Here is a 20,488-nt window from a genome sequence, read left to right on the forward strand (position 1 = left end):
TACTGGATGATCAAAACAGAAGCAACACATTTTACTTCGTTTTAAATAGGAACTGGAATGATTTTACATGTTAATCCAGTAAATTTACAAAATGTATGCAAATAACTCAGCAAACCAAAATCACTTCTGACTTTTATTACATAAAACTTCTTTAACAGCAGCAGGTGCATATCGTGTTTGTTATTTTTTTGTTCAAATTTTGTAGTAAAAAAAAAGCCTCCTTAGATTACTTAAAAGGCACAATTGTAAGATAAGATTCCATTTTAAACGAAAGCTGCAAGCAGCGATGAAAGCCCTCGCACCAGGGCTCACCGCCACCCGTTGGCCTTAGGAAAACAGTGAACAATGGGTGACATTCAGGTAAGCGAGTAAACACCCAGGTGAAAAAAAGGGTACATTTCAATAATGTACTTAAAGTGCTCTATTTTCACGCACTAACTTTGTACTTAATATACAAAAAATTCTTCTTTAGTACTTCTTAAGATAATCTTAAGAACATCTAAGTGTACTCAATTGTGCTATTTTGAGACACCATGAAATATGAACTAAAATGTGCTTTTAATACACTACCTCTGTATTTAAAAAAAAATGTATTTAGTTACCATTTGAAGTACACTATGGGTTCAAATGTACTATAAGTGGTAGGCTATCTAAATACATTTTTAAAATTTTTAATAATGAAAATGTGTGTGAAATGTTTTGAAGTGAAATATTCCTTAAATATACGACCATGTTGAATTTCAGCCCATAAAAATGCAAACCCTGAAAATAAAATGCATTGAAATGCAAGAATGATTGTATATTTTTTCAATTACTGCAGTTCAACAAGCTTTTCTTATTTCAAAACATTTGCCATTAAATTTCTTCTATATGAATCGGAATCAATAGAATTAAAACAAAACCCAGCCCTAGTTATTCATTTACACAACAGCAGCATTTTGGGGGCCTGAAAACATGAAACCTCAAAGCACAAGTTTCAAAGTTTTCAAACTACAAAATTATGAATTTGTGAAAACGGTGACATTATGCGCATGTGTATTACGTGTTAGGTCTATATGCGTGCAATGTTTCTTTACAAAGTGATTACTGGCCTGACATGAATAATACAGCATTTTTTGATCATTTTGAAAATGTTGTTGTCTGCACACAAAACTTTGCAAAAATGCAAAGGAAAAACTTTTCTGTTTTTAGTAGCTACATCATTGTTTTGTAAAAGTACCCTAATTTCCTTTTATTTTCCAACTGTCCCACTTATCCTAATTTCAATATTTAAGTACGGTTACGTCAGTCATTCTGCAAAATGTAGGTAAAAGTAGACCTAAACATAATGATGTTCTGTTGTTTTCACTGAAATATTTAACTGTTATAAATTAGGAGTTTCTGTACTAATCCTCACTCACGAAGGCTGGTGATGCAGCTCGAATCCCACGAGAGTTTATATCATTTTTTAGTCATTTTCACTTTTTATTGCAAATCGTTTTAAAAGGAAAAAAATGGCGCACCTTGTACACGTGCGAAGGAAGTATATTTCCCCTCCTCTCGCCGCTTCACACTCCAGTCCAGTGGGTGGCGGTAAGGCACCTTATGTTTGTTTGACAACCACCATTACACCTCAGAGGAAGGTTAGTTTGTTTTTCCACTGGTGTTTTGTCGTAGTACTGGCTAAATATAAACGGTGAGAAATTTACTTTTAGTATATAGAAAGACACATTTTGAATTTTGAAGTACTCGCGATCTGATAGACGTGAGTAAGTTTTCAAACAAGCAGGAATATCTGGAGGAGCATCAACTGAACTGAGATCTGCTGCTGTGAAGATGGTGTTTGTTAAAGAGGAGAGTGAGGACGACATGAGTGAACCAGAACCCTGGAGAATAAAACACGAGGAACAAGGAGGTTGGTGTCTATTATTCATTCATATTTAATAACTGTTGTGCTACATTAAGCTAACAAATCTATAGATATATCGATAGATCGATGATAGATAGATAAATGATAGATATTGATAATTGATTGATAGATGATAGATTGATAGATAGATATATAGATAGATGCTATATATAGATAGATGATCGATAGATAAATGATAGATGATAAATGATAGATAGATCATAGATAGATGATAGATTGATAGATAGATCATAGATGGATAGATAGACACAGACAGATAGATAGATAGATTGATGATAGATTGATAGATAGATCATAGATAGATGATAGATTGATAGATAGATCATCGATAGATAGATGATAGATTGATAGATAGATCATAGATAGATGATAGATTGATAGATAGATAGATGATAGATTGATAGATAGATGATAGATTGATAGATAGATCATAGATAGATGATAGATTGATAGATAGATCATAGATAGATGATAGATTGATTGATAGATCATAGATAGATAGATAGATAGATAGATAGATAGATAGATAGATCATAGATAGATGATAGATTGATAGATAGATCATAGATAGATGATAGATAGATGATAGATTGATAGATAGATCATAGATAGATAGATGATAGATAGATAGATGATAGATTGATAGATAGATCATAGATAGATGATAGATTGATAGATAGATATATGATAGATTGATAGATAGATAGATATTTTGACACATATATATGTTTACATCGTTGGGTAGATTACACAAATTCATTTCAAAATACATTTAAAGGTACATTTACATGACAATGATGTTCTAAAAATGTAAAAGTTTTTACTTTGATTTTTCGAAAAGTTTTGCTTGCAGACAACAATGTTGTGAAAATGATCTCCATTAGTTAAAACAGTGATGTCATGCACATGTGTATTGCGTCTAAGCATGTGACAGTATCAGATTTTCATGTTGCGATTAATTGCTGAAGCTTTTATCACGGTATATGGTATTATCACAATATTGAAATAAGTTGCAAAAAAAGTGTTGTCATAGTTTAACAGGTTTAAGAACTTTTTGTAATTAAAAAAAACCTATGAATTTTTTAATACAATACACAAAAAATATATAAAGTAAAAATTTCAAATGGATTAAAATGCAAAAGAATTAGGCTATTTTAAAAACATCACTAGCACAGTTGCTTTGTTTATGGGGTTTCCGGGGTAACCGCTGCATTTCTGCTGTTCCATCAGCGCCCTCTGTCAGAGAGTGAACATGCACTTTCATTCAGCACGTCTCTTTCACTCGTTCTGCCATGTGCTTCTCGTGCAAGTTGGGCTTGTTTACATCTGAGCGTGTGTCCCTTTGACGCAGAATACAGCGGTGTTGTGCATTTTATACGGTTGATGGGGAAAGTATTCTTAAATGCAATATAAAAATTTTAATAATTGGTAATAAATTATTATTTACGGTATTTTGAAATGCCCACGATAACAATATCGTTTATATTCATTATTGTGATTTATCACATTACCGAATATCAGCACAAGTCTAATTGCGTGTTCAGTCTATTGGTGTGTAGTGTTTCTTTACAAAGTTACATCGCCAACTACTGGCCTGGCATGAATAATACAGCATTTTTAGTCATCTAGCCTGATCCGTTTGAATGGGGATTTCATCTGTACACAAATTTTCAGTACATTGTTGTTGTGTAAATATATGCTAATTTCCTTTTATTTTCCAAATGTTCCAATTAATTTTCATTTTTTAAATGTTTTCATTTTAGGCCTGATGAAAGTGAAAGAGGAAAGAGAAGATCTGAATGAAGTAGAGGAGAAATATCAGCATCAGAAAGTTTGTGATGTCACCGCTGAAGAAAAACCACTGAATTCCTTCAAAACGGAAAACAGCAGCATTCAAATAACAGAAGTCAAAGGGCCTTTCATTTGCTCTCAGTGTGGAAACACTTTCAAACAGAAAAGAAGCCTTATGAATCACATGTTAATTCATAGTGGGAAAAAGCCTTTCACCTGTTCTCAGTGTGGAAACACTTTCAAACAGAAAAGAAGCCTTAACAATCACATGTTAGTTCATGCTGGAGTAAAGCCTTTCTCCTGCCCTCATTGTGGAAAGTGTTTTACACAGAAAAGACAACTTAATGAGCATTTGCCAATTCACACTTCAGAAAAGCCTTTTAAATGCTCTCAGTGTGGAAACTCTTTCACACGTAAAGAAAATCTTAAGAAACACATGTTGATTCATGCTGGAATAAAGCCTTTCATCTGTCCGCAGTGTGGAAAGGGTTTCACACAGAAACCACACCTTAATGATCATATGGTTACTCACACTTCAGAAAAGCCTTGTACCTGCCCTCAGTGTGGAAAGTCTTTCACTCGTAAAGGATACCTCAAGACTCACATGTTAATTCATACTAGAAAAAAGCCTTTTATCTGCTCTCTGTGTGGAAACTCTTTCATATGTAAAGGAATCCTGAAGAAGCACATGTTAATTCATGCTGGATTAAAGCCTTTCACCTGCTCCCAGTGTGGAAAGAGTTTTACTCAGAGAAAACAACTTAATGAGCATGTGCTATTTCACAGTGAAATGCTTGTTTTGCCATCATTACTGAAGAACCACCAGAAAGTTCATAAAACTGAGAAGCCGTATGCTTTCTAGGAGATTTTTTTAAGGGTTGACTCTTTAAAAAGGCACCAGAACATAATACATGAGAGCATGAAAAACTCATGTGTGCTTTGTAGGGATGGACATTGCTAAGGTTTTACTGCTGTTTCTGATACTGATTGGTCGATCTATTACTTTAACAGTATTCTTATTGGTTATTTTTGTTATATAAAAACAAAAACAAATTCTTAATTCTTAAATTCAATCTTTTTTCTCTCTCAAACTATAAAATATGTTAATTTGTTGTCATTTTGTGGCAATTTTCTGTTCACTATATATGACTTAATAAAAGAAATGTGTAAAAATAGTCAAGCAAATGTGAGCTTTCTGCTCAAATGTATCACACATTCCTACACAAATAAATGTAAAATACAAAAATTATGCAAAAACTTGAGAAAATGAGATGTAGGCAGTCCAGGAATGATTATGTCAGAGATCAAATTTAAATAACAAATTTATTAATTAAATTATAGAAGCAAACAAATTAAGTAATAATAAATTCTAGAGTATTGTATCTAACAGATGAAGATAATGAAATGAGAGGTAGGAGACAAGAAGCAGAAGATGCTGAAGAGATGCGAGAAGCTAAGAAAAAGCAAAGAAAGATGAACTATCAAAGACCCAGTCCATTTTATACCATAAGCATAGGAAAACTTGCATCCCACTCAAACTTATGTTTTGGGACTTCTCCATTATGTCATAGTTGGTGTAACAGCTAGGTCAGAGTGACTGGTCAAATGTCAAAGATAGATACAAAAGGTGTTGTTTTGACACCCTTAAGGGAATTTTGCAGATCTTGCATTATCACATGTAAATGAAACGGACATATTTTTATACAAGATCAAATGGGTAACTGATTCTGAAAACATCATCGCTTCTGCAGTACCTGGCAGGTGTCCAATGTGTCAACATGACCTGTCACACTGGAACACTTCACAATTGAATGTAGCAAGTACACATACTCAAAGATAAAAGAAGAACAACATGGCAGGGTTATGTTTAGTAGTAGCAAAGGAAGCAGAATGATGATGTAAGTAGAATCACAACGTATCTTCTTTAAGTTTTTTAACTCAAATGAACTCACTTAATCATGACTATGGCTGTGTCCTAAATTGCTTAGTCTCTTGAGTAGGTGCTTGTTTTTAATAAATAATTACGACTGCTAAAAAGTATGTTCTATATAGTATGAGTGTGTATAGTATGAATGTAATCTGGATGTACCATGTTCGCCATGTTGCCTTCATCACGTGACCTACCAGCATCAGTTACGTTGCTTCAGTGCCATTCACAAATCCTTAGGGTTGCCAGGTCTGTGCAACAAATGTAGCCTAATGGCCATTTAATATTGCGTTTTATACCTTCGTTATCTAAAAGTCCAAAACATTTTGAATAATAAAAAAAATTTGGTTTTGTTCAAAAGATACATTGATGATTGATTGTTTTATTGATTGATTTATAAAGGTTCGGCAGTGACTTTGAAATGTTTGCCTTAGACCATCCATTAAGTTTACTTATCATGTGTATAAAAATACTAGGATACTACCATTTCTGTTGTTAATAGCCAACTAGTCTCTGAAAAGAAACGGCTAAAAATAGCCTTTCCCTGGTTAAAAAGGAACACGTCCATAATGTAACTAAAGTGCTCTATTTTCGGGCACAAATTTTGTAAGTACTTCTGAAGATAATCTTAAGAACATCTAAGTGTACTCAACTGTGCTATTTTGAGACAGCATGTATATTAAATAAAATGTGCTTTTAACATTCTATCTCTGTATTAAAAAAAAAATGTTAAATGTTTTTTTTTTTTTTCTTGTTTCAGCACAAACAGTATCGTTTTTGATGCTGAAAACTATATCACCTGATGATCTTTGTTTCTGGCTTTCTTTGCAACAAATTATGTGTTTTGGTAAACTGTTACAAAGACCACAAACATATAAAGCCAAGGGTCAAACTGCCAAAGATATGACACTGATCACCATAATGACGATGTCAAACAAAACATTTTCAATAAAACATCAACATCTAAAATTAGTTTCAGTGCAGCTTCAAAGCGTTCTACATGATCCCAGACGAGAAATAAGGGTCTTGTCTAGAGAAACCATCGCTCATTTTCTAAAAGAAAATTAAAATTTTATACACTTCAACCATAACTGCTCATCTTGAAATAGCTCTCTTAGTCTTCTTCTCTGGCAGTGTAGACGCTGTTAAGTGTATTACTGCCCTCCACAGGTTAAAGTTTGAACTAAATTGTCAAATACAATATCTTAGTGCAAGTATATAACAATAAGTTCAAACTTTGACCTGTGGAGGGCAGTAATACACTTAGCAGTGTCTACACTGCCAGAGAAGAAGAAGAAGAAGTCATGATATAAATACAATGCACAGGTGTCTGTTATCATTTAAACCTTTTACTGTGTGTTCACAGTTGTTCCAGAAATATAGTTCAGTGTTCAAAGTGCATTTTGAACCCTAGAAGGTTGTAGATCTGGCTGGATACAACTTCAAGACAGTTAAACAAGCAGTCATAAAACAGGCAAAAGAATTTTGGCATGATTGTCTTTTTTTTGTTGTTGGTGGCAAAATGTGGTACAGTTGATTTTGAAGATTGACACTTGTCCAGGTCATAGTAAAAGTATCATCTGCTGAAGTCAATAAAAATATATTAAACAAGTTACAGACGAGTTGAAAAACAAGACAAAGCTCTAAGCAAAAATTGAATCAATTGAGTTTTGTTAAATTTTAGTTCTTATGAAAGGTCTCCAGGAACATTATGCATTTTAAGGTTGGTGCGTCTGCAGATCTACAACACGAGTCCAGTTCTCCGACCCTTGATGAAGATATGGAAATGCTGATGGAAAATGTGGAAAGCAACAGGAGAGAAATGCGGGAGGTCAGGTTTTGAACGTCTTACAGGAAACATTAAACCTGCTTCTGCATTAAAACTGCAGAAGATTCATTGACACCTTCCTCATCTGCTAACAAAGTATAAGAAGAACAGTATTATACAAATGTATGCTATATTGTGGGCAAAAGCTACTCTGAAGCAAATCTCTTGTACTTGTGGCACCACCTATTGGTCTAAGCGAAATCTCTGAGTATCATTTTCATGACGGTCAAACAACTTTATTTCATTTTAAATTTTCACATATTGTTTCCCACTTTTATTGTCAATGTTTGTCCTATCTTCACCAAAATTTAAATTAAATGCTGCTTGCAGCTACTTTTACTATTCAGATCTGTGTATTTTGAAATGTTTGTATCAGTGTATTCTGAGGCCTGATGAGCAAAATTTGATTATATTTTGCTCAAAACCTTTATTATATTACCCTTATCAAAATCCAATAGGCTATCATGTTTGTAGTCAAAGGGGTTTTGCTTTTGAGCATTATGGTACATCATACAGTGAATTTGTTCAGAAAGAGATGATGCATGAAAGAGGTGATGAAGAGATTCAGCAGAATCAATGATTCACAATAATTTTAAATATATATTTTTGCCCTTTCTGGCTTTAATTGATAGGACAGTTTGAACCAAAGTGACACAGAAGCAGTGTTAGAGTTAACTTAAGTGATTGATTGAGTGATGATTGTTTGATTATTAAAGACAGAATCACTAAAGGAAAGCTGAACACAAGAACAACAACTGACTTCCAGCCACAGCCTTAGAAGAAATCAACTGAAAAGATATTAAATCTCTCTTATTACTAACCAGACTGACTTTATTTCTGTAATTCGTCTACATTTCTTTTTGAGAATTAACAGAGGTTTAGATGTTGTTTTATTGAAAACCATTATGGTGATCAGTGTTTCATTTGGCAAATTGACTTTTTTTTTTTTATGTGTGGTCTTTCTAACAGTTTAGGGTACGTTTGCATGACAACGATATGGTTAAAACAGAGAAGTTTTTCCTTTGAGTTTTCCATGTACAGACGACACCGTTGTCAAAATGATCCCCATTCATACGAGTCCATGAAAATGACTAAAAACGCTGTATTCTGCTGGCAGGCCATTAGATGGAGATGAAACACTATAGACTGAACATGTAATGCACATGTGCATGACGTCATTGTTTTTGTTGTTTTCAAATGTTTGTGTTCTCAGACCACCATTGTTGAGTAAATGAACAGCCAAAATGCATAAAACGTTTTCCATTTTTATTTGAAAATGGTGTCATGTACGTAAACAGCCCCTAAAACATACTTTGTTGCAAAGGAAGCCATAAACAAAGATGATCAGATGACATTTGAATCATCTTAAAGAAAAAATAATGATTAATCTCATAACTGAAGTAGTATTTGATATTTACAAAATTTTACCAACATTATTTTGCTGGCACAGATCAGACTTTCTGAACTTTGATTTTTAAATGCATTGTTATTCACACATCAAGAATCAGCATATGAATCTCAACAATGGTGAGATGCTTCATACCGCAATGCATCCTGGTATTAAACTCATGACTTCTGGCATGAAGTATGTCACCATTGTTGGAATTCATGTGCTGATTCTGTATGTCTGTGTGTATTTAAAAAAATCCCACAATGTATTTAAAAATCACAAATCAGAATGTCTGATCTGTGCCAACTAAATATTCTTAGTGGAAATCTACTAATAGCAAATAACTACTTTTGCTGATTTCTTATGAGATTAGTCAATTATTTTTCATTATGATGATAAAACTCTATCATCTGATTGTCTTTGTTCATGGTTTCCTTGGCAACAAATTATGTGTTTTGGTAAACACTGTTAGAAAAACCACAAACTAACCTGAAAAGTCAAGAGTCAAACTGACCAATTTAAGAAACACTGATCATTTTCAATATTCTGTAGTCTGTTAATTTTTAAAAAAGAACTGTAGACGAATGACAGAAATAAAGTCAGTCTGGTTTGTAATAAGAGAGATTTAATGTTTTTTTTTTCAGTTGTTTTCTTCTAAGGTTGTGGCTGGAAGTCAATTGTTTTTTCTTGTGTTTCTCTTTCCTTCAGTGATTCTGCTTATTATCATCAGGTGTCCTTAATAATCAAACAATCATCCCTCAATCAATAACTTAAGTACATAATTAACTCTAACACTGCTTCGGTGTTACTTTTAACACCCTGCTGGAGGTGAGTGGTGTTAATTTGACACTGGGGAACTGTGAACACAGACATCATGACTAAAGAGCCTGAAGGGAACTTATTTAAGAATATACGTAAGTGCAGTTTCACTTCCTTTATACATCTGACAGGATTATGAAATAATAGATGATTAAATAGATCCTGTCAGTAAAATGAATATATTTAATAATTGAAAATCTGCTAAAGTTAATTGATAAAAAAGAAAAGTTTGTCCGCTGTATTATGTCCTAGCTATATTTTGTCCCAGAACAATCACATACTTTTTTTGTGCTATATATTTAGTAATATACTATATGGTATATTTGGTATTCAGAGTTGGGCAATGTAATACATTATATATTACTAGTTATTGTTATTTGAAAGTAATTAGCTACATTACAATATCACTGTCTCTGAATTGTAATGCATTAGCTACACTACTTTTGAGTTACTTTCACCAAAATAACCACAGAAGTATGACGGCATAAATTGCTAAAATGTAGTTTATTGCTGCTCATTATACATCCAGTGGAGGATAATGTGATAATAAAAGGAATGTGTTGAAAAATAATGTGTAACACTCTAATTTACACATTACACATGTCAATATTAACTAAAAATGTGTAGGAAAAAATAACCTTTTACACATTTCTATGTGTATTTTAAAAATTAACACGACTTGGAATTTACTCAAAGCGTTGAACACAATATGAGTACAAACCTGATTCCAAAAAAGTTGGGACACTGTACAAATTGTGAATAAAAACAGAATGCAATGATGTGGAAGTTTCAAATTTCAATATTTTATTCAGAATACAACATAGATGACATATCAAATATTTAAACTGAGAAAATGTATCATTTTAAGGGGAAAATAAGTAGATTTTAAATTTCATGGCATCAACACATCTCAAAAAAGTTGGGAGAAGGCCATGTTTACCACTGTGTGGCATCCCCTCTTCTTTTTATAACAGTCTGCAAACGTCTGGGGACTGAGGAGACAAGTTACTCAAGTTTAGGAATAGGAATGTTGTCCCATTCTTGTCTAATACAGGCTTCTAGTTGCTCAACTGTCTTACGTCTTCTTTTTCACATCTTCCTCTTTATGATGCACCAAATGTTTTCTATGGGTGAAAGATCTGGACTGCAGGCTGGCCATTTCAGTACCCGGATCCTTCTTCTACACAGCCATGATGTTGTAATTGATGCAGTATGTGGTCTGGCATTGTCATGTTGGAAAATGCAAGGTCTTCCCTGAAAGAGATGACGTCTGGATGGGAGCATATGTTGTTCTAGAACTTGGATCTACCTTTCAGCATTGATGGTGCCTTTCCAGATGTGTAAGCTGCCCATGCCACACGCACTCATGCAACCCCATACCATCAGAGATGCAGGCTTCTGAACTGAGCGCTGATAACAACTTGGGTTGTCCTTGTCCTCTTTAGTCCGTATGACGTGGTGTCCCAGTTTTCCAAAAAGAACTTCAAATTTTGATTCGTCTGACAACAGCACAGTTTTCTACTTTTAAATGAGCCTTGGCCCAGAGGAAACACCTGCGCTTCTGGATCATGTTTAGATGTGGCTTCTTTTTTGACCTATAGAGTTTAAGCCGGCAACAGCGAATGTCACGCTGGATTGTGTTCACCGACAATGTTTTCTGGAAGTATTCCTGAGCCCACGTTGTGATTTCCATTACAGTAGCATTCCTGTATGTGATGCAGTGCCGTCTAAGGGCCCAAAGATCACGGGCATCCAGTATGGTTTTCCGGCCTTGACCCTTACACACAGAGATTGTTCCAGATTCTCTGAATCTTTGGATGATATTATGCACTGTAGATGATGATAACTTCAAACTCTTTGCAATTTTTCTCTGAGAAACTCCTTTCTCCACTATTTTTCACCGCAGCATTGGGGGAATTGGTGATCCTCTGCCCATCTTGACTTCTGAGAGACACTGCCACTCTGAGAGGCTCTTTTTATACCCAATCATGTTGCCATTTGACCTAATAAGTTGCAAATTGGTCCTCCAGCTGTTCCTTATATGTACATTTAACTTTTCCGGCCTCTTATTGCTACCTGTCCCAACTTTTTTGGAATGTGTAGCTCTCATGAAATCCAAAATGAGCCAATATTTGGCATGACATTTCAAAATGTCTCACTTTCAACATTTGATATGTTATCTATATTCTATTGTGAATAAAATAAAGTTTATGAGATTTGTAAATTATTGCATTCCTTTTTTATTCACAATTTGTACAGTGTCCCAACTTTTTTGGAATCGGGTTTGTAGACTGATATGCTTAACACACTTCATGTGTATTTTATAACGTGTCTGTTATTTAAATTAGCTAACTGAACTGAACCAATAGCAACTAGGGACTTTGAATCATGGCGAAGACTGCTAGCAAGATTCTTAAGCTGTACTTAATCATATTTTTTTACTTATATTTATTTACAAAAAACAATATTTTCTGCTGCTGTTATGCCTACTGGTTTAAAAGTGATAAAGTTTTGTGGGCAAAAAACGTCCATTATCAGTAGTGTAGCTGAAGCACGGCTAAACCAAGCAGCTTTATGTTGGTCAATGCTGCAAATTTGTGTGGAAAACCTGATTCAAAATCAACATCAAACTGATGTCATCAGAGAAGGGACGCCATTCCAGACCGGAAGTAACTTTTCAGATTTTGATTAAAGATTACTGCGAAAAATAATTTTTTTCTGTGTACTAACTTGCATGGATTAATTGTTCACCACAAGACTAGTAATATGCACTAACAAAGTAAATAGGGTCAATTTTGATTTCATGACGAAATGATTGGCAATATGTGATAAATGCTTTGGAGCCACTAGTGTGGTGCAGGCTAGGTAACTTTAGCATACAATATATATAAATATGCTAACTTTATAAGTGACTTTTGCATTATGTCTACAGCAAATGAACTAATCAGAAAATGGACCATTTTTTATATTCAGTGAGTCTCACCAGATTGAATTTACTCAGGTAAGCATTGCAGTAAATTTCACTAATCATTCATTCAAATAAAGTAAGTTATTCTAAAGAACTGTAGTTTTTATTTTTGAACTATTTTAATATTTTTTTAGGTTCAAGAGTACCATCTGACCAGGAAGATGCCTAATATGATTTCAGCAGGTGGGTTAACTACTGAGAGAAAGAAAAATTAATCACATGGTAAGTTCTTGCATGTGTCTTACTGTGTATTTGTCTCAAACAGCTATCCCTTCATTGCAGAAAAGCTGAAATGGGCTAAATCCTTGATCATAGTCTTTACGCCCATGAATCATTTGGAGAGAAATAAAGCGATGTAAGTATTAAAATCTAATCTGGCATAATTTAGTTTACAGTTCAACTGAAATGTGTGAATATGCTGACAAAAGGTTGTTACTTACAAATATTCTAAAATATAGTATGTTGGAGATTAAAAACAATTTGACACTCTCACTTTCCCTAAAATCATTAACAAATTGAATGTGTAGAAATCAACACAACAAAACGTTGTCCCTAAACTCACCCATCGATGTGTAAGAATTTAACACAGTTTGAGTCAGTTTAACACATCCTTTCTAAGAGTGTGTGTAGACCAGTGATCCTCCAGGGGGGCTTGGAGATATTTATATTAATATAATTCATTAATTGTATTATTAATACGTTAAATAAAATATAAACAAACACCACCTCTCTGTGCATTTTGCGATTGTTTCAGAGCAGCCCACGCCGTTTCTCATCGCACTTTGTGAAATATACAGACTGAACAGCAGCTCAGAAGTTAACACCAAAACGCAAAGTTGCATAACGAAAACCAGTGTCGCTAGTAAAGTTTTGATGTATAACGATTGTAATGAAGGTAAAGACAATTAGAGTGGCATACAGGAGTCGTGCATTATGTACGCGCAAGTCCGTTAAGATTGATGCGCAAACGAATCGTGTATATGTGCGCTCGCGGCTCACTGATATTTCTGCATCTGTTGCATTTTCTTGCCCGCGCTCTCGTCCAGCACTTTCTCTATCTTCTCCGACTCTGAAGCTCTTTTTGTAGACGTATGACAGAAATGATGTCAAACTGTTTATAATTTAATTGACATAATTTAATCGATTTGATTTGCAGTTGGGGTATGTTTCTCTGACATCAGATTGCTTATTATTTGTAGAAGAAATGAATAAAAATTGGAACGAAAAAAAAAACGTTGTCTCAATCATTAATTTAGAACAGAAAATTGCAAAAGGGGCCACACACTCTAATAAAGACTTTTCTGTCACATTGACTGAAACATTTGAAATAAACATTTCAATTGAAATAAAATAATTATTTATTTGGTTGAACTAAGAAAATTGGCCAGATTAGGTTAAATGAACATGAAAACGTAAGTTTTTTCCTTTTATAACACACTGTCTGATTAACTGAAATTCTTCAGTTAATCATAATCTGTCAAGCATAGAAATTTCTGAAAGATATGCAATATGTTATATAATACCATAGGAATATGGGTGGGGGAAAAACAAGTTTCTGCAGCAGGGTTGTGTGCCAGTCAGAATTGGACTGACAATGACTAAATTACTAATGCACTAATAATTGTGTTGTCATTCATGGATTGAAAGAGACACAGTGCGTCAGTTCCGAAATTTGTGCTGCATAACTGGTTATGCAGGTGGATAGTATTTATCTGTAGAGATAAAAGCGCCACCACAATGCTGACCCACAGAATCAGCCAGAAATTCTTCTGAATAGACTGGGATTTAGATCCTTTTCTCTAGAGCTTTTGCTTGACAGTTAAATACAGTTAAATTCACCTCAGTGGCGTAGCAAGTCAGCCCCCGGCCCGTATGCAAAAAATTTTCACGGGCCCCCCTCGGTTTCGCAAGGGGTGGAGGGGATGTGCGTCTTATGCGAATGAGTCCCATGACTTTAATATGAATAAGATGTTATCACTAACATGCAGACAAAACTTGTTAAAAAAAAAAACATTTCTAGGAATGACAATATTATATTTTGACTTTGCATTTAAAAAATGTAAAAAAAAAAAAAAAAAACGGCTTTTCAACACAGTCTACGTTTGAATTCGACCGATTCGACTCTGGCTTTGGAATTTAAGAATGATCATAGCATAATTTCAGATGCGATGAGTCCTAGATTTATGTTATTAAGTTATGAATTAATTATTCTGTCACAGACTTTAATGCATGTTTTATTCCTAATAAATTTACTAAAAGTTTCTTCTCTAAATATGTTTCCGTCACGTTTTATGTGCATTTTATTTAGAGTATCCACCCCAGCGACCGAGTACGAGTTACATTTATTCACAGCAGTAGCCTATTTTAAAATGTGCAGACATATATAGTCGGTTTTTTTTTTTCAGAAAACCATTATGACTCATTTAAAATTCTGTTCTAACATTACTGCATGCATACATTTCAGAATCCCACTTGAAAAACGACAGAAAAAATACCGGTCAAATATCATCGCTAAGATGGCATGGACTATTTTATGGTCCATTTATTCAGATTCTTAGTGATTTTTAGTTCATTTAAAATAGATAGGATATAGCAAGTTATTGACAACATTAATACTTAATTTTTCTGAACATAGGCATACCTACACGGGTTCTGTCTCGCGCACAGACGCGTTCGGCGTGTGCACTGCGCATTATCAAGTGGACTTTTGTTTTTAAGCGCTCAATTCACTCTCGCATGGGCTGTAGTACAGAACACGCACTGCCCATGCCATTTCGAAAATTAGGCTGCACGCGGACGGGGAGTGCGGACGTCCGCGAACCCTCGTGATGATGAATGTTCGTGATGCGGACGGTCTGCGGACGCCCGAAGTATACTTTGGGGTTAAGCCCGTAATAGCGGCCCCCAATCCGCCCAGGCCCATATGCACGTGCATACCTTGCATGCCCAGACGCTACGCCACTGATTCACCTGCAGAGCTAATATGAAATACTCTAAATTAAAGGTTTAAACCAAGCGGCAACCTCCCCCCGTTTCTTGTGAAGCCAATACGGAAGTAACTTAAACTGCGATTCATCGACTTGCCGCTAGGGACAGGCTGCAAAAGGGAGGGGGATTTTTTTATAACTCATCCGTTTAAATTATATTAAGCCTTAAATTTCTGCATAATTAAGGGCGTGGTCACTTGAGTGACAGGTATGCCGCTGCTGTCTGTGAGCCGTCATGTTATCTCAGCAGCTCATTTCAGCCACTGAATTTGGCATCTCAGTCGTATTTGTGCTTTTTTCTGGATTATTTTATACAATATATGGCTTGCTGCATACTTGAGACATATGTCAGTCTGTGTACATGTGTGGGACACACGTTGTTGGATCGTCGTGGCATTGGCTAAAAGTTTTGTTCCTGAGATTTACAACAATGACAATACCAGGAGGATATACAACTCCGACAGCACTGCTTGGATACTAGACTAAAACTGCTGCACTATTTTGAAAAATTATACTTTGGACACGTGCTCATTAGTTTGAGAGAACATTTGAAAGTTATACAGATATCTGGTAGGCTACGTTACCTATATATGTACGTATAGAGTTTTACATTATAAACGTTTTTTTATGTTTTGAAATGGACATTACCAAGTGCAGCGGATTGGATTCATCTCGCGATCTCTATTTCATTATAAAGGTATGAAATCCCATTTGATTTGTGTTATTTGCACACCCCACACAAATTAATTAGCCTACTGGTGTTAGAGCATCTATAACGTTATCTTAAAATCACCGTAGATTGACAGTAAACCTTTAGTAGCTACTTTCTAATGATATTGTTATCTTTATTAATATTTTAGATAGTATCTAAGATAGATATGCTAGGTGGGCGTGGTTTCGTCGCATGGGCTCCAACTATGTCCCGCCTCTTTGCCCATTTTCAGTTATCCGTGAGTGACGTGCGGTCACGTGCAACTAAGATGGCCGCGGCCTAATTTTTGCATCAAAACTGCTGTTCAGAACTCTATGGGTGACGTCACGGACACTACGTCCATATTTTTTACATTCTATGGTTTAAACCCCTTTTACACAGCAAACATTACAAAAATAAAATTTTCAGAGCTATTACTGTTCTTCATTGTCACGGAGAGCAACTCTGAGGCCTGAGGAGCATTTTGCTTGATTTCAGTTGAGCCCAAGATCATGTCTGTATTAGAATTCCTTCATAAGAGAACATTTAATAAAAAAATAAAACATTTGATCATGTGATACATCTTAAAGGATTAGTGCACTTTCAAATCAAATTTTCCTGTTAATTTACTCACCTCCATTTCATCCAAGATGTCCATGTCCTTCTTTCTTCAGTTGAAAAGAAATTAAGGATTTTTCTCCTTAAAGTGGACTTCAATGGCCTCCAAACAGTTGAAGGTCAAAATGACAGTTTCAGTGCAGCTTCAAAGGGCTTTAAATGATACCAGACGAGGAATAAGGGTCTTATCTGACGAAACCATTGGTCATTTTCTAAAAAAAATAAAAATAAAAATGTATATGCTTTATAATTATATGCTTAATTTCTTTTCGACTGAAGAAAGAAGGACATGGACATCTTTGATGACATGGGGGTGAGTAAATTATCAGGAACATTTTATCAATTTTCATAATGGTTAAACAAAATCAGCAAAATCCCCAGTATTAAATTAACATCACTCAGTGTTTATAATAGAACCAGGTTAAAGAAACACTGAAGCAGCATTAGAGTTCATTAGATAATTAAGTGATGATTGAGATTGATGATTGTTTGATTATTGAAGACACCTGCAGACAAGCAGAATCACTGCCTTATGCCAAGTTCACACTGCACGATTTACAAATCAGATCACTGATCTGTACACAACTATCTGGGGTAGCATTCATTCACTGCAGTGTGCACACTTGCAAGATGGATCGGCAACAGGGAATAAGAAGAATCGCTGACAACAAAGTCTGGTCTGCAAACTGCAAACTACAAATTTCACAACTAAAGACAATGTTCAACAAAAGAGGTGATGAAGAGATTCAGCAGAAATGATAACAGAAATAATTTTGAAGTTATATTTTTTACCTTTCTGGCTTTAATTAATAGGGCAGTTTGAAGCGAGACAGAACGCATTGAAAAAAAAAAAGAAAAAAAAAAAAGAAATAAAGAAAGAAAAAAAAGAGAGAAAGGGAACATCATGACTAAAGAGCCTGAGGGGAACTTATTAATTTAAGAAAATGCATAAGTGCAGTTTCACATCCTGATTCAAAGATTCTCAGAAAACCTTAATATATCTGACTGGATTATGAGATAATAAATGGTTAAATAGATCATGACAGTGCAACACACAATTTTTTTTTTTTTTTTTGCCGGTTGGGTGTTCCTTATTTTTTAGTTTAAATACTGCTGTTGTCGTCCGACTGGATGACTCTTCTGATCTTCTCTCGTCAGTATTCTTGAGCACCTGAAGAACTTCACAAAAAATAAGGTATTCTGGGTCAATTTTAAAAGATTAAAATGTCTTATTTTTAAAAAAAATATATATTTATTTATGTATTTCAAATAGTTTTCTATCTAGCAGAACACACCAATTACACCATGTGTAAAACTGTATTCTGTAACATTTTTAGTGTGTAAAAATATATGTACATATTCCTAGTGGAGTGATCAGGAGATTTAGTGAAACACAGTTCTCATTGTCTTTCAGCATCTGTGCATCTGGGATTTGACTGAATCAAGATGCTTCTGATCATTGAAGCTCTTCTTCTCATTTTAGCTGCTCTAGGACAGGTAAGATTGTGTTCTAATATGAATATTACAGACATGAAGAATGCTGATGATTGATCATTATGATTTCTGTTGCTGCAGGATCACAGAGCTGCTGTTGAAGGACAGATATTTCCACTGGATATGGCACTGAAATCAGCTGATGACCAATATGAGGGATGTAGCGAGAACATGACACATCTGGTGAAGACAAAATATCTAGAGAGGGAAATCAATAACTCACCTGAATTTAAAAAGGCTTGGCAAGAAGGTGAAGAGAATGCCACAGCACCAGAAACTGAATTAACAAGGAATCATTCTATTGCCATTTATGTGTACACTAACCTTAATTCTAGCGTATATAGCGAATTTAATACGGCTGTTCATAATGGGAAACAAAAGTACAAAGACCAGATATTCAAATGGTATTCACTTCACTTTTTGTTAACAGAAGCAATACAGATACTGACTAAATCACAAAAGAAATGCAAGTCCACATATCGTGGTACAAACGCTGAATATCATAAGAATGTAAGGGACAAAGAGGTTAGTTTCGGCTCATTTATATCATCCTCTCTTGATCGTAAAGTGGCACAAGGTTTTGGAAATAAATCTTGTTTTGAAATCAAAACCTGTAATGGTGCTAATGTGATCAAATATTCTAAGTATCCTGAACAGAAAGAGGTACTGATTCCCCCATATGAGAAGTTTAAAATTACTGCTGTCAAGACAAGACAATACCAGAAAGATCTCTGGTGTGACACTGTGTACAAGTTGAAAAGCTCTGGAAAAAGAAGTGGCCTGAACTGTGCAGTGGCTTTCAAGAAATCAACAGGGTGGAAATGCATATGCTCAAAGAATGTTTGCACAATGTATGTAATATAACTGTAAAGCTGCTTTAAAACAATGTGTATTGTTTAAAGTACTATATTATCATGAATGTATGCAAACTCAATACCACTGACAAAGAAATGTATCTATAGTGCCTGAATGTATTTGAGTTATCCCACTGATGGAGAAATTCATATTAGGCAGAAAATTGGTCAGAAACTACACTGCTATCAGTTTTTGTATTCCCTGGGATTTCACCCCTTGGTTTTGGCATTTCTAAAGCCTTGCTGTACCACTTGAACGAATGAATGCTGAGTGCTTTGAATTTACATCTTTACATTGCTTACTTGACTCCACACTTAATTACCCACAAATTATTTTCTTTCTTCTTAGAATGCAATTGTGACATAAATGAAGGATTTAAAGACATGTATTGATTTACTTATTCCTTATGTTGTGTGCTGTATTGTCTCCACAAGTAAGTTAGAGATAAGTGAATGACAATGTTGTGAAGAAGTAATTTCCATTGCTTTTGCTGTAATTTAATAAGAGATGTTGAATTTGTGCTGGTCAGATGAAGATTATTCAAAGAACTCAATAAATGCTCATTTTTTATTATAAATGGGTCTCCTGAATCGTGCCCTGTATGCCAGTTATGTCATGGCCAGTTAGCTGGAAAGAGTTAAGCCAGGTTTATGCTGTCCAGTTTTGGCCACAATCTGAGACAACCTTTGTGAATCCTAAAAGATTCCTAGGCCAAAATCTGAAGTCGTTGATCACTTTTTTGACATGTACACCGACATCTGATTAATGACTGTGGCGATTAAAGTTTTGTCTCTGACAAAATTCAGGCAGTGTCAGAAGTTCTGAGGCTCATATTCATATTTCAACAGTTCATATTTTATTCATTTTTAGCCAATGAATTTTTGGAATAAATGGTCTAACCACTTTTAAATGGTGTTGTGTTGAATATACTTGTTCAAACTCGTCCTAGATCTTTCAACAGATCAACTCAAATTTGGGTGAGATGTTCTTCAGATAACAATAACAGTCAAAAAGACCTTTGTGTTATTGTCAACCATTCCCATGTGACACAATGAATGAATGACGGTGTAGACTCCATGAAGCAAGTGAGGACAGACATTTGATGTACTGACATGAAAAAGTGGCGATTTCACAAAAAAAAAAATTCACCTCACTTTATAGTTAACAGCAGGGATACAGATTCAGAAAATTAATGCCGCAATAATAATAGT

The 20,488-nt window shown here is 34.7% G+C and overlaps 2 protein-coding genes across 2 annotated transcripts; both read left to right on the forward strand.

Annotated features, from left to right (window-relative positions):
* Nucleotides 1-1,610: 1,610 nt before the first annotated feature.
* Nucleotides 1,611-6,293, forward strand: LOC137017272 (gastrula zinc finger protein XlCGF8.2DB-like). The gene is made up of 2 exons (XM_067381344.1): nucleotides 1,611-1,894; nucleotides 3,673-6,293. Exons 1-2 carry the CDS (start codon nucleotides 1,816-1,818, stop codon nucleotides 4,560-4,562), a joined length of 969 nt encoding a protein of 322 aa, XP_067237445.1. The 5' UTR covers nucleotides 1,611-1,815; the 3' UTR covers nucleotides 4,563-6,293.
* An 11,787-nt stretch (nucleotides 6,294-18,080) lies between these two features.
* Nucleotides 18,081-19,293, forward strand: LOC137017273 (NAD(P)(+)--arginine ADP-ribosyltransferase 2-like). The gene is made up of 3 exons (XM_067381345.1): nucleotides 18,081-18,123; nucleotides 18,343-18,425; nucleotides 18,504-19,293. Exons 2-3 carry the CDS (start codon nucleotides 18,375-18,377, stop codon nucleotides 19,284-19,286), a joined length of 834 nt encoding a protein of 277 aa, XP_067237446.1. The 5' UTR covers nucleotides 18,081-18,123; nucleotides 18,343-18,374; the 3' UTR covers nucleotides 19,287-19,293.
* Nucleotides 19,294-20,488: the final 1,195 nt, after the last annotated feature.

Source organism: Chanodichthys erythropterus, chromosome 3, assembly GCF_024489055.1.
Source record: "Chanodichthys erythropterus isolate Z2021 chromosome 3, ASM2448905v1, whole genome shotgun sequence".
Taxonomy (NCBI): Eukaryota; Metazoa; Chordata; class Actinopteri; order Cypriniformes; family Xenocyprididae; genus Chanodichthys; species Chanodichthys erythropterus.

What these genes read in the sequence shown, in the direction of transcription:
- LOC137017272 (XM_067381344.1), top strand. Translation starts at nt 1,816, where the DNA reads ATGGTGTTTGTTAAAGAGGAGAGTGAGGACGACATGAGTGAACCAGAA. An exon ending in AAAACACGAGGAACAAGGAG is followed by an intron (nt 1,895 to 3,672) that starts GTTGGTGTCTAT and finishes TTTTCATTTTAG; the next exon opens with GCCTGATGAAAGTGAAAGAG.
- LOC137017273 (XM_067381345.1), top strand. Translation starts at nt 18,375, where the DNA reads ATGCTTCTGATCATTGAAGCTCTTCTTCTCATTTTAGCTGCTCTAGGA. An exon ending in TTTTAGCTGCTCTAGGACAG is followed by an intron (nt 18,426 to 18,503) that starts GTAAGATTGTGT and finishes CTGTTGCTGCAG; the next exon opens with GATCACAGAGCTGCTGTTGA.